Source organism: Camelina sativa, chromosome 2 (assembly GCF_030686135.1).
Source record: "Camelina sativa cultivar CO46 ecotype springtype chromosome 2, ASM3068613v1".
NCBI lineage: Eukaryota > Viridiplantae > Streptophyta > Magnoliopsida > Brassicales > Brassicaceae > Camelina > Camelina sativa.
In genome coordinates, this window is record NC_141881.1 from 5123898 (window position 1) to 5138920 (window position 15023).

The 15023-nt window shown below is 35.8% G+C and overlaps 2 protein-coding genes across 3 annotated transcripts; one reads left to right on the forward strand and one right to left on the reverse strand.

The window, feature by feature from the left end:
• The first annotated feature begins 6550 nt into the window (after positions 1-6550).
• LOC104722771 (salicylate/benzoate carboxyl methyltransferase-like) lies at positions 6551-8619 on the forward strand. Its single transcript, XM_010440997.2, has 4 exons — positions 6551-6860; positions 7022-7097; positions 7221-7874; positions 8051-8619. Exons 1-4 carry the CDS (start codon positions 6844-6846, stop codon positions 8417-8419), a joined length of 1116 nt encoding a protein of 371 aa, XP_010439299.2. The 5' UTR covers positions 6551-6843; the 3' UTR covers positions 8420-8619.
• A 102-nt stretch (positions 8620-8721) lies between these two features.
• Positions 8722-13865, reverse strand: LOC104722760 (protein ENHANCED DOWNY MILDEW 2-like). Of its 2 annotated transcripts, XM_019234804.2 has the most exons (19): positions 13563-13865; positions 12815-13236; positions 12642-12729; positions 12217-12267; positions 11956-12125; positions 11759-11858; positions 11576-11674; positions 11229-11476; positions 11046-11138; positions 10724-10954; positions 10492-10639; positions 10309-10407; positions 10075-10167; positions 9921-9962; positions 9719-9829; positions 9581-9652; positions 9377-9495; positions 9248-9308; positions 8722-9167 (listed from the first exon to the last, which is right to left on the reverse strand). In XM_019234804.2, exons 2-19 carry the CDS (start codon positions 13225-13227, stop codon positions 8883-8885), a joined length of 2523 nt encoding a protein of 840 aa, XP_019090349.2. In that variant the 5' UTR covers positions 13228-13236; positions 13563-13865; the 3' UTR covers positions 8722-8882. The 2 variants fall into 2 exon arrangements, with proteins under 2 accessions (XP_019090349.2, XP_087336809.1); XM_087480683.1 differs by lacking the exons at positions 11229-11476; positions 11576-11674; positions 11759-11858; ... (3 more) ...; positions 12815-13236; positions 13563-13865 and having other exon boundaries at positions 11050-11138.
• Positions 13866-15023: the final 1158 nt, after the last annotated feature.

Here is a 15023-nt window from a genome sequence, read left to right on the forward strand (position 1 = left end):
ATTTGCCGCCTTGTCATTAATAATAATAATTCACCTGTCGTTTCTCTCAAATTGGTGGTTCAACTGTGTTACCAGTTTGAGTATATGTAAATCATTATCATATTGTATTATGTATTATCGATGTACTTAACTAGATTTACTAAAACAAAATCCACAATTTAATTTTCTCAATAATATTCATCGTTACTAAGGGAAATAACGGATTGATTTTTCCATTGAACTTTGAAAGAAACTTTTCTTTTTCTTTGTTTGTATTGTTAAAGATCTATATTTCGACTCTAATCGTTACTACAATGAATACTGAACTTAACATCCATCTAGAAGATATAGTTGCTTGTATATATATATACATATGTGCACACCTCATTTTTTTTTTTTTTTTGTAATTTATTCTGCCAAGTGTGCTGTTTTCTATTTTTCTTTTTTCTTAACTCTTTACTTTCTAGTATTCTTCTAATTTGTTACAATAGTCTCGCCTAAAGCATGTCTAACTTTTATACAGAATTTATCTATAAAAAAAAAAAAAAAATTTAATACAAAGAACATGTAGTGTGCGTGAGAAAAATATGCTCAAGTCTTTTAAAAACAAAACCACAATAATCAAATACTATGGCTTCCTTGAAATTAGATTATATAGATATTTTCTTTTGTTATATTTAGATTATTGTCATGATATCATCATTTAGCTTGTTCATTTACTGAATCACCCACATATATATTAGTAACACTCATAGCCAATTGATAAGTTGGAAGCCCATAATTATACACTAATTTAACAAAATGGTTCGGAGATGAATCTTATGCAAAGATCAACGAAGCAGAAGTTCAAACTTTGTTTGATATAATATATCATATATTGCCATGAACTCCCTTATATCATCGTGGTAGACATGCATGGTTCCTAATACATATTCCATAATTAATGTCTTGTAATCCCACAAATTAATACGTGGGGATAACAACAATATGGATCCATAAGTGAGTCTTCCCTTACCTGAGGTAACCTTATGCAACACATCTTTGATATCAACAGTTCTATCTAGAATCTTATTTGTTTTCTTTTGTCTTCAGCCTTCTTTACTAGTGCTGAAATAACCTAACCTTAAGGTCAACATATTTAATTATAACCTAATCTAATTTATATATGCGTAAATTTCTTTTTATATATACACTTCATGTCTTCTTTAAGGTCAACATATTTAATTATGGTCAACATTTTTTATTGTGACTTTATGAGAATATGAATTTACTTTACGACACTATTTTTCTTTCTTAAAAGATGCTATTTTATCTAATGAAACTATACTATGACGTCGTAATGCCATTAGAAAAAAAGAAAGACCATTAGGGATGCCAGATTAAGTGACAAATTGCTTCTCGTTACCATGTACCAATCGGCAATCCACTACAAGAAAACAGGTCATTTGCCACTCCTACCACTACAAGAAAACAATTTATTAGTGACGAATTTTAGTGACGAATTACCGCCGTCGCAAAGTAGTAACATAATCGCGTCGACTTAGCAATGAAGACACAATTCAACATAAATACGTCGCCATTTTGTGACGAACGTGATCGTCACTAAATCGTGGTATGATAGAGTTGATATTGTGGCGAACTGTCGTCGAATCTTATCGTCGTTGCTAAATAGATACTATTTGCTACATACTTGCGATGAACAACTTCAGTGGGAAAGTGGTTAAACACGTATCTGTTGTAGTATACTTTGGCGTCACAAAGTCGTCACAACAGGTTGTCGCTAATTCGTCACAACAGGTTATTGCTACTAGCTAGTTCTTCAAGAAGGCTTTTAGTGTACATGGCGTCACAAATTTCTCACAACAGGTTGTCCTTAGTTCGTCACAAAGGTTTGTATTGTACGTGGCGTCGCAACGTCGTCACAATGGTTTGTCTCTAGGTAGTCACAACAGGTTGTCACTACTAGCTAGTTCTTCACAAAGGTTTTTTTTTGACGTAGCGTCGCAACATCATCACAACATGTTATCGCTAATTCATCACTAATGTGGAACAACCTTTCTCAGACCCATAAATGTATTTAAAGAGTAGTGAAATTTTCTTGAAGAAACGTAAATAGGTCGTCACTAAGTAAAAAAATTCAAGTTTCCCTCCTTGCAGTGTGGTGCCTCCATCGATGGGTTGTGGAGTGGTTGTAGGCGCGATAGCTGGTTGGGTGGCTGCAGCAGGAGGAACCGTAAAAGCTGAGTATTCAAGAATTTTTTCAGAGATGAAGAGGACAAGCTTGTTGATCATAGCTTGAGACTCTCGGTGTTCCTGATCACGTCGTGCATTCTCAGACTCATGTTCAGATATCTTGCACCGAAGTTGATCTTGAAGCTCCGCAAGAGTTGCTGCAGAAGAGCTTGCATAACTCTCTTTCCTTTTTCCTTTCCTTAGTGTCTCAACAAGTGATCCAAGGCCAAATGGGTTACCTCTGTTATCTGTTTGAGTACACTAAACCAAAAGATAAACATTCACTAATCAGCACAAACCAGAAAACTAAATGCAGAATCAACATCAAATATCCTAGGTTCCTAAGCATAGCTCATTAAACAATTTTAAGAAAACCAGGAGACTGTTAATCTAAGAATAAACATCAATCATCATTCACATTAAGAAACCAAAATTGACAAAGAAAAATCACACACAAAAGACAAACGAATTACCTCAAGGAAGATCTCATTTCTTTCTTCAAGGGAAAGAGTTCGATGTGTTGAACTCTCTGAACCATCTGGACCATCAATGTCCGTGTCAGTTTGTCTGTCTTCTATGGTCTTCTCATAGGTCTCAGCAACTTGTTTGGCTTTTTAATCCACAAATGATCCATCTGGCCGAGTGTGTGTTTTAAGAAACACTTCGACCAGTGATACAGGACGCCCCAGCTCTTCCTCCTACAATGATAGTGAAACACATTAAATTATGAAAATTTTAGAAAAACATTAGGAGCTTAAGTGGCCGTGAGAGCATTAAATTATGAAAACATTAGAAAAACTTTGAGGTGAAGTGGATGGAAAGAGAAGTGTTACCATTTCTTGATGAATTTGTACATATGATTTCTGACCAGCTAAGTGTTTGTGCACTCCAAGGCCTCCACGGTCCAAGTTTCTGCAATGAGAAGCATTCTCACTCCTCTCAATGGCATCAGGGGTGTTCCAATATTCGCACATAATAGGCCATACTTTATCACCAATCCATGGTGGTTGTACACCACTCCTCCTAACTTGACTGACAATGCCTTTCATCCTGCTCTTTGCTATCTTCAAGAAACCTTCTTTAACAAGCTCAGTAATCCCGATATCCCAATTATACTTCCGCTACAATAACACAAAACATTTAAGTTAGCAAATTGACCAATTCATATATATAGAGTTAAGTGTTTAAAGCATTGTCAAAACTATAATTTGACTTACCGCAAATGTCCTGAAGTATCGCTCTTGAATGTGTTGTGGAGTAACCTTCCAACTGTAGTAAGGCCCATCAAACTTTCTCCTTAAGATTCCAGCAATGACTCGAGAAAGCTTTCCCTTGTGCCGGTTAAACCTGTTACATTAACTGAGTAAGTCTACTTGAAAATATGAACCAATAACCTATTGAAACTATTGAATATCTAATAACAACCGATTACTGAACATCAAACAACAACAAACAACAAACAACAAACAACCGATTAGTGAACCTATTACCGCAAGAGGAGAGAGTGTTACCGAGTATACTTAAAGATCAAACTATTGAACACATTCATGCTTTTAAGATTCTATGTTACATACCGAGTATACTTAAAAGAAAAATTACAAGAGGAGAGAGTGTTTATACCATAGAGTTTCGACTCCAGGGATAGGATGCTGAGACAGGATTGGTAGATGTTCTCGGCCTGGAAGAGCTAGCAAACCATCTAACAGATCTTGGTAGTGATCGACATTTTGATTAGGGTTTTTTTCTTCCTTGTTTGCTTCGTCGCCGTTATCTCCCTCTGGAACAAGCTCCGGTTGCGGTTGAGGGTGAGGAACAGGAAGAGGCGCTTGTTGAGGAATCGGAGGCGGTGTAAGTATCCTCCGCGGTGGATGACTACTCGACGGTTGATTTATCCTCGACGGTGGATGACTACTCGACGGTTGGTTTGTCCTCGACGGTGGATGACTACTCGACGGTTGGTTTGTCCTTGACGGTTGATTTGTCCTCGACGGTGGTTCTGTAGTCGGCAATGGACTACTTATTGGCGCTGGATTTGTCGGGGGAAACTGTGAAGGACGGCTTTGATGTGAATGGGTTGCAGACTGTGTCGCAGAGTCTGTGCGTTCAGAAGGGTTCGATGAATGAGAAGAGGATCTGCTACCACTGAAGATTCGGACACCGGTGGCGGTTCTGCCACCGTGACCTCTGGAAGCAACCTTGGTCTTAGGAGGCATCGGAGCGATGATTGAGAGAGAGAGAGAGAAGAAGAAAAAGATTTAAAGAGAAAGCGATGGAGGATTGAGAGATTGAGTGAGAAGGAGAGATCGATGTGTTTGAGAGAGAAGGAGAGTGAAGAGGTTTGAGAGAAAAAACCCTAGATCGATTGAAAATAAGAAAATAAGAAGAAAATATCACTGGCCATAATGAATGGTGTTTCGACATCCAAAAAGGATTGAAACCATCTGTACATAATCCAAGATAAACATTGCGCGGTTCTACTGCAAATGAGGGATGTAATTGCTGAAAATTCTTCCACTCAGCCGCATCTGAAGGATGACGCATTAATCCCTCCTCAGAGCTGTGCTCAGCGTGCCATCTCATAAAAGCTGCAGTCTTCTCAGATTGATACATTCTCTTCAGTCTTTCCGCAATTGGTAAATACCACATCTTACTAAACGGTATTCTTGTTCTTCCTTCACTAGCCTTATACCTTGGTTTGCCGCAGAACTTGCAATGCTCCAACTTCTCATCATCTTTCCAAAAGAGCATACAGTTATCTATACATACATCATATGTACGACACGGTAATCCTAGCTTTCGCATCAAAGTTTCCGTCTCATAGTATGAACCGGTTGCCTGATTACCCTCTGGTAAATACTCCGTAAACAGTCCTGTCCATGAATCCATACAATTTTCAGACAAATTGTAGTCGACCTTATTGTTCATGAACCGAGCTGCCAACGATAACTGCGACTGCTCTTCCCGACATCCATCATACAGTGGCGTGTTTGCAGCAGCTAGCATATCATAAAACCGTTTTGCTTCTTGGGTGGGTTGTTCATGAACATGATCATTTCCACTTTCATGTTCATGATACTCGTTATATGGTACAGAACCATGAAATGCATCATTCACCATCCCAGCATATATATTCTCCCCATCAAATCCTATTGGTGCACTAGCACTAGCATAATCTGTATTATTAGCATAATGACTACTAGTTCCCTCCCCAACAACATCATAATCTTCACCATGTTCATACCATACATAATAGTTAGGCATAAACCCCCTACTTAGCAAATGATTCGAAACAGAGGCAGCTTTCAAAGACTTCGAATTGTGACATACTACACAAGGACAGTAAAACCTACCTCTGCTATTTTGTGCATGGCTACAGGCAAAATCGATGAACTCTTCCACACCCGCCGAATAATCCGAGGAGATATGATTAGTGAACGGATCAATCCGATTGTACATCCATGCTCTTGAAGGATTGTTCCACATTATTATTATTATTTTTTTCTCTCTTTTTTTTTTTTCTTCCTCTCGATTTTTTTGGTTTCTTTCTCCCGTTTTTTTCTCTTTAGAGTCGATGTAAATGAAAGAAGAAGTGGTGGCATATATATAAGAGAAATTTTGCCATTGTATCGCGACTATTATAGAAAGAGTCACAAAATTTCAGTTCACCTAACACACTTTAAGCACGTTTTTTGCCGACATGGTGCGACTCTTTTGCGACCGTTTTCAATGTAGTCGCAAAAGTTGAGTACAATATCTTCCACATTCTCAATGTTTTTTGCCGACATACAGCAACGACTTTGCTACTAAATGATACTCCAAAAAGTCGTTGCAAATAAATCTCTATTTTGCGACTTATTTGCAACGGCACAAAATGCATCTTGTTTTGCGACGAAATAACATTAGTTACAAAAGAGTATTTATTCGGTCGCAAAGGTGAGATGTTTTTGTGACTGTATTGTTTCGTCGTAAATTTACGACGGTTTTACTTTCGTATTTTGAATGGTCGTTAATCGGTATTAAAATAGTCACAAAACCGTCGCAAATATTTGCGACTAAACAATCAGTCACAAACGGTAGTCGCAAATGGTATGTTTTCTTGTAGTGTATATCACATGACATGCATGAGTCATAACTGGCCTAAAAACATGTTGTAAATTATTCAGATATATTAACGTTAGTCGAGTCATTATTTACTAATTAACAAGAGAGAAACGTATACTGTACCTAATTACCTTTTTTCTATTTATAACCATAAAATTATAAGGGCATAAAGACGTACTAACTACTACACATGCATGCGGTCTTTTTATAAACTATAATAGAGGAAATTATATAATCTATAACAAGTAATAGCAAAATAAATTAGTATCAACGAGAACAAGTCCACTTGACCCATTTGATCGTTATAACTTAGATATCTTATTCAAATTACAAAAAAAAGAAAAAAAAAATCAATTAAAAACATAAAATTGAAAATATATTGTGAGATTGATGACGCTAGCTGCTTTAATTTACAAATAAAAAGTATGGTTTCTAGCTCATTAGAAACCAGATCTTGATCTAATATAACATAGAGTAGCAGCACATCTTGATCTTGTAAGAAATCGATCGAAATATATTTTTCTCCACATCATGTCTTCTCCACCAAGGTACAAATTATTTTCTTATGTTCTTCAAATTTTGGCGTATTAGTAAAATGCTAATAAGATAGATACACGAGTTTAAACAGAAATTAGTTACTTTGTAACCTTTCTTTCTAAGGAATGTGTATGTTGTCTTAATCTTGATTTTCTTTATATTTATATGATAGGAACTCTTTGATGAATGTTGTTAGTATGAAAGGAGGCAATGGAGAACATAGCTATGCTACTAATTCTGGTCATCAGGTTAGTACCTAATCATCTAGCTATGAGTCTATGACAAAATTAGAATGGAACTTAAAATCTACGTACATATATACAAGATTCTATCTTTATATGGTTTTTTTTTTTGTATACTTGGCTTTGCAGAAAACGGTTTTTTCTAAGGCACAAACGATGGTGGTAGAGAACATGAGAGAAACGTTAGTAAATTTTGCCTTTCCTGAATGCATTAAAGTGGCTGAGTTGGGCTGTTCTTCCGGACAAAACACTTTCATGGCTATGTCCGAAATCGTTAAGACGATCATAACTTTGTATGATGAAAAATATCGATGCCCACCAGAAATAGATTGTTGTCTGAACGATCTTCCAATGAATGATTTCAATATGACTTTCAAGTGGGCCTCTTCTTTCCAAGAGAAGCTAAAGATGGATTATAATGGAAGGTGCTTTGTCTCAGGAGTCCCTGGTTCGTTTTACTCGAGGGTTTTCCCGAGAAAATCTCTTCATTTTGTTCATTCAGCTTGTAGTATCCATTGGCTCTCTAAAGTCCCTGAAGGGATTGAGGATAACAAGAAGAACGTGTACATTAGAAGTCCTTGCCCGTTAAATGTGTCCAAGGGTTACTTGGATCAGTTTCAAAAAGACTTTACGTTATTCTTAAAAGTGCGTTCTGAAGAAGTGATGCCTAACGGACGCATGGTTCTCACATTCAAAGGCAGAAATACTTCTGATCCTCTTTATAGAGAGAGTTGTCACTATTGGTCCTTGTTGACTGATTCCCTCCTCGACTTAGTCTCTGAGGTATAATCACTAAAACTAGTTCTGTTTTTTTTCTTTTCTTTTTAAATTCTCTAAGTTTATATATTTGAAGTTCATATATATATATATATATATATATATATATATATATATATATATATATATATATTATTTTAAGTAGCTAGAGAATAGTTATATGTCACAATTTGTTATGGCAGGGTGTTGTAAAAGAATCAGAGGTGGATTCATTCAACTTGCCGTTCTACGATGCGGGTGAAGAAGAGGTGAGGGAAGTTGTCAAAAACGAAGGATCTTTCGAGATTAACAAAATCGAAACGCATGAACACCTAGTTCCATACAAAGATAGTGGGGAAGCTGACGATGAAACATGTCGACTAAAATTTGGGGAAATGATGGCAAACAGGAAACGATCAATCACGGAACCGATGTTGGTTGCTCATTTTGGAGATGCGATTATTGACCGCCTGTTTAAGAAGTACGCACATAATGCAGCCCAATATTACATTGTCTCAAGAGGCTGCAACAAAACAACCATCAACTTTGTCGTGTCGTTAACTAGAAAATAAAAAGATTTGGTTGTTTCTTTTGGGTCAAGAAATGGTTTCGTTTTGCTGCTGGTAATAATGAATAAGGTGATATAGAACCAGTGAGTTTGGTTGTTTATTCTATTTAAGTCTATGTGTCTGTCTGATTACAAGAATATGTCTATTTTATTTATAGCAATTGTATGTTTTATCTTTCTTTTTTAAGAGCATAGTTTTATTACACTCTTTATATATTGGCTACGCAGGATCCATCGAACTTAAAATTGGCTACACTTACGCTACCCCAAAAACAGATCGGAGGAAGCATGAACTAGCAGTGACTCTATGATAAGTGACGACTCTTCATTTGCTGAGATGATAAATATAAAGTTTTGAAAATATGTGCTTATCGCTCCATACTAATTTCATAGACATCACTAAGGTTTCATCTCATAATATTTCAAAAGCTAAACATGTGGTAATGCTTCTTTTCTCACACTCCGAGTCAGCACCACCTTAACGGATCTTTGCGTGGATATATTCGGGCAGGGGATATCTCCATGTCTTGTACCATACCGTTATCAGCATCACCTCGAGGGATCTCTGCGTGGTGAAAATTCTCGTTGTAGGTGGACTGTTGCATCTGCGCTATATGACCCTGTTGAAGTGCTCTAGTCTTGTGGCTTCTACCCCAGTCCCTTCGGCTCCAAAGGTAAAGAGGTGGCGGTATATTGTTCCACTGTTCTATCGTTTTATTATCCACATCTACCGACCCGGGCAAGTAGAACGACTGCAGAGCAAATAAAAGATTGTGATTGAAAGCTAATCATAAAACAAACGATAGTTGGAGTCATTTGTACATGTACGTACCATGCCAGAAAGTAAATTTCTGTCCTCCCAAATCAACTCATAGTCAGCAATCAAATCGACCCTGTATGTAGAGGAACCCAGAGTTATGAAATGTTTATCATTGAATGAGTGTGTATTTGCTATATATACCTTTTTGTTTCATGTGGTACGATGAGGATTAAAATCTTCGGTTTAAACTCGAGGGCCTTCCTGATGAAAGTGTTAGCAAGACTGGCTTTGTGACCGAAAGGCGGGTTCAATCCTATTATCTGTTTTTATCCAAGACAAAAGGAAAACTCAGTCAGTGAATTCAACAAATGCATCTCAACTTTAGGATTACATTTGCTTTCTTACCAATTGAGAGCCATCAGGTAACTCTTCTGGTTTCACGCTCAGCCAATCTCTCTTCTCAAAGTTGAAGTTGTTCTGCCATGGGAACATTATATTTTAGAAAAAGCTTCAAACAGAAGAGTAAAAGAGTGGGTGATGTACCTTAGGTGGAATGAGATCAAAATTTTTAAAGAAGCATGTTTTCCCCGTTTTCATAAGCTTTTCTTTCATCAAACAACTGAAGTCATTAGAGCCACAGCCAAAGTCGACTACCTGAAACCACAAAGAGTTTATCGAGAATGTTATATATGATAATTTGCCTAATAGCAGAGGTATTGATTACAACAATTAATAGCACACTTACCGTATCACCATTTTCAACATACCAGTGGAGCCTCTCTACAATCTGCATTATTAGTTCCTATTAACTCGATTTCTCCGAAGCATCACTAAACTAGTACACTTCTATAAATCAAGGTAAAACTGAGTTAAGAAAACAATATATATATATAGTTCACCTCTTTAAGCTTCTTTAGGTTCGTGAAGTGACGACCAAATGATGTGTAGCGCATACCATGGAGAAAAGGCGAAAGATAAATTTCAAGCTTTCTCTGCAGTATATCAAAAACATGAATGTTTTATATTGTGAAACCTTTTCCCTTAATGAAAATTCTTTTACGTGTAGGAATCTCCTCTTAATGACATACAATCTTCTAGTATACTTTAAGGGATAAAAGGATTACGGTTATAACCTTATGCTTCATGAGTTCGAGTAGGATATCTGGATCAAATATAGCTCTTGCATCTCTGTCACGCCCTTCTTCAAACATCTTTAAGGCAGCCCGGGCGGCCTGCAGAACAGTTGTTAAGATTCAGGGAGACAACGCTGCTAGTCAAATTATATCTATGATTTAAACACAATTGCAGTGACATACATTGACATGAGTCTTAACCAATCCTGTTGTGATGTTCTTACTGATATCATGTCCTGAGTGATAAGATTTTATATGGTTTGGCCGGCGAGACTTAACGAACTCATCAAAGTCAAACGAGGATTCCACTTCATCAATTATACCCATCACCCTGTCTTAACATAAAAATAAAATGATTAGTTGAAACTACTAATAATGTAACAATTTCTTGTATAGTGGCCAAAAAGAACATCACCTCTGTTCCACATTCTGAAAACTAAAATCTAGCTTTGGTTCCTTATAAGGGTCACTAATACCAAGACGAGTAGATAGACCCTCATGATGCTTCGGATCCTTCTCCCTAGTCGGAACATCCTCTTTGAAGTGTGCTAGCCCGTGACTTTGTGTTCTTCTTTGTCCAGATATATCAGGAAACATTAAGTGGTCTCTAGCTGGAGTAAGAATAGAACCTTCTATCTCATGGGCCCTGTTCAAAATGTTATGAAACGCCATACATTATGCAGACAAAAGTCTACTTTAAATGCACTCTTAACCGTTTAGAATATTCAAAAACTTACATACAATATATAAGAATGCGGTTGTACGGAAGCAGTCTTTCCCAAGCTCTTTGCAATGTGTCATCGTCAGCGTTGAGTTCAAAAGTAATCTCCCTGAATGCAAAAAGAAGAAAACAAAGATCTGAAGCTAATATATATGGCCGTTAGGAGCTTGAGGAAAAAGTAAAATGAAAATCGGTTTACCTAGGTAAACATTTTCTATGATAAGCTGTTGGGCAACGTCTGCATACAGCAAAATGCAACGCATATTGATTCTTGTCTTCACTTGTGTTACAGACTTTACATATGTGTAGCGGACAGGCAAAGTAGTCTCTAGCAGCAATCTTGGCTTGAATTTCTTCTGATTTGATTTGATCATCAGCACAGAGAAGTCTTGCAACACATTTAGGATGGTAGAAATGACCACAGTTTGATGCAGAGCAAGGGAAGACCTTCAAAGCAGTAAAAAATTGGATCGATTTCAAGTAGTAAATACAGCTAAATTGACTAAGTATCCACATGACCTGTGATATTATGCAAGTATATAATACCTGTTGAGAGGAATTTTCATCAGAGGATCCTAATTTGCCACAAGCATAACACTGGTGCTGTTTATATAGACAATTGTTACACAAATAGGTCCCGATTGCCTACATATGTAGCAAACAAACTTCAGCATGGAGCCTCACCATAATAGCATATCAAAAAGAAACTCAGAAGCCGATTCATAGTACATGTATATGAGTCTTATCCGTGAATCCTAGCGATTCGCACAGTGTCTCAATTCCATCAGCTATGGTTGGATGGAAAGATCTCAAGCAACTTCCTTCACAACTGAGTTCAAAACAAGGAGATTAGATGAAATTGTTGCAGTTTGTAAGGAGCTCTTGAAATAAAATAAACTCTTAAGAAACTATGAAGCATAGCATACCACAGAACATAACCACCATTGTCACAAATAGAACAGACCGGATCAAACTGCAGGTTCGTCTCAGAATCATCATCGCTGCTATTTTCCTCATCTATCATATTAATATTATCAACAATGAAGTTCTGTTCCATTGGTGCCTGAGCATCTTGTTGATTGTGTGTTGGAAGTTCCTTAGGAGAAAAAAAAAAAGAATTAAACTTAGTAGCAGGAGAGCAAGAAAGGCGGCAGAGAACAATGAAACCACTTCTAACTCAATCTTACCACATCTATAGGTATAGTTTGTGAATTCTTGTCCAGAAAAGTAAGCAAACACTGCAGAATAATTATCAAGGAGAAGCAGTAAATATCTGAAAGAAATATACAAATGATAGTTGCTTGTCTGATTAATTTGGTTTATTCTAAACTGATGTGTATTCTGAATTCTTAAATAGCTATTCAATTAAAGAAGACTCTCAAATCTGGAACCAACAGAGTCAAAACCGAAATGAAAGTATCTGTCTGCACTAGGAACAAAGATAAAACAAACATTTTTGATGTGGGTTCAGATCCAGAAATATTACAACAAGACTTAAAGCTAAGGAATCAGGCACAGTCATATGTTTCAGCTCTTTAGATCATGCTCTCATTAGAACCAAACACACAAGAAAATGTGTAAGTAGTAAGAAAAACCAAAGAGCAAAACAGACCTTTGATTTGGTTAAATCTTCATCCCTTTTCATAGCTTCACACAGTAAAGAGACATGATCTGATAAGTCATCCTCGGAAGGCTGGATCCTGAGTAAACAGCAAAAATTCAAAGACAGGATAAAAAAGAAAAAAGATGAAGATAAACTGAAAAGAAACATGTAAGCAAGCATACCCATCAAGTTTCTGTAAACTATCCCACACATGATCCCTCGATACATCCGGATTCCTTTTAACAAAGTGAAGAAACTGAAGACTAACCAGAGTAGTTCTAACCAAAGTCTCATAACTCTTTCTAGGGCTTTGTAAAGTAATCCAATGCAACCCATGTAAAAGCACCTCAATCTTGGGATGTTCATCAACAGAGAGATCAAAGTTCCACCCTTGGACAAGCTTACAAAACGACTGGTCTCCACAATCAGTGTTCCCACGCAGAAACACAGGCGAAACCGAGATATCAGTCGAATCTACGCTGTGCCATTTGAGAGGAACAAGACAAAAATTGACAGGTGTCTCACTCTCATCAACAAAATAGTACTCATCAATAGAATCAGGTAAAATCTCGCCTTCTTCCTCTGACCACTCCATTAGAGACACCTGAAGAAGAAGAAGAATAAAAACATCAAGTTTCACAGATTCAACTCCTCATCACTAACCAAAACCAGAGAACCAATCTTACATACTAACCCAAATCTTCACAAAAAAATTTCCTGCATTTTCTCTGATACATTATTTTCCGAGAAATTACCCAAACAAAGCAACGAAGACACTAAAAGAAGAAGGACTGCATCTACTTTACTTGGTTAGGAAAACCCAAATTCATGAAAGAATTAAAACCCAAAATTGGAAACTCGTCTTCCGATTTGTTTCTCAGCAGATGAACCAATTACAATGCCGAAAAGAAATAAGAAAGGGAACGCTACCGTCGATTGAGCAGAACAGCCGTCGTTCGTTCGCCGATTAAAAACCCTAGAATCCTTTTTGTCGTTTACAAATCGGAGAAGAACAAGTGAGAGAGAGAGAGAGAGAGAGAGAGAGAGAGAGAGAGAGAGAGAGAGAGAGAGAGAGAGAGAGAGAGAGAGAGAGGAGAGAGAGAGAGAGAAGGGAAGGGAGAAGAAAAGCGTGGGAGTGACTGACGTTGCGAATTCGTACGGATTTATACCCTTTTTTGGCAACCAAATTAATTATAAAAAAAAATGACAAAAAAAAAACAAATCACATTTTAAATTACATGATTAAAATAGGTTATCAAATTTATATAAAAAATTTAGCTGTAGTTATAAAAACAAAAATAAGAATATGAGGGTAGATAAAAAGAAAGTTAATATGCCAATTTATATTAAAAATGTATATTTTTAGAAAAAAAAAACTAAATTACTTAACTAGGAAAAAATAGTAATTATAAGATGAGTTTATATATTCTTGGGAGAATAAGTAAATTAATTATGTGATTGTAGGCAAGGTTTTACCTTTTTACGAGTTACTAGGTTATGACCTGCGGTGTACCGCGGGATAAATTATTTATAACTAAAACATTTAAATTATAAATTGTATTTGTTGGTTAAATATGTTATAATTATATAATAATTGTTAATTTTATGGTTTAAAGTTTAAACCATATAATACTGCAATATAATTTATTTTTTACATAATATTTATTAATCAATTTAGTTAGATATGTCTATTCTCAGATACCGATAGTGTTAACAAAATAATGAAATGATATTTTACCCGTTTAACACCAAATTAATGATATTTTAAATTTATATAAATACCAACAAAACCTGTCCCGCTATATAACTCTGTCCCGAGATATGGTACCCGTATTTTTTTACTCATATTTTTTTGACAACTTTTTTATTCATCTATTGAGTAATATATGTCCGTTTTAAAAAATTTGTATTACATCATATGCAGTAAAAATCACAATTTTTATTAACTAAATGCATAATAGAATAATTCAAGACAATATATAAATTCAAATAAAAATGAAAAGGAATCATATATTTATGTTTGAATAAGGTAGAAAGATTTCCTTATTTTTAAAAATCTTACCTATAATTAATTTTGAAATTTTTGGTAACTAATATTAAAATCAATGCATTAAATGTAAAAACTTTCCAAAAAATATTTTTAAGTAAAAACTGCTGCAAAAACACTAGTATAGATTTGAAGAGATTAGTGATGGATATAGTATTTATAAGCTCACTAGGGAAGATCTCATTTTGAGCTGCTTAACGAGCCAAAAAAGCGAATAATTTCTAATTTATAAGATATTTTTCTTTTCAACTCTCATTATTACTTTTACCTTTTTTCCAAGCAAATTTTTTTTGTTTATGTTCTAGTAATCTCCATATATAAGAAAATATTCAACAGTTTAAGCA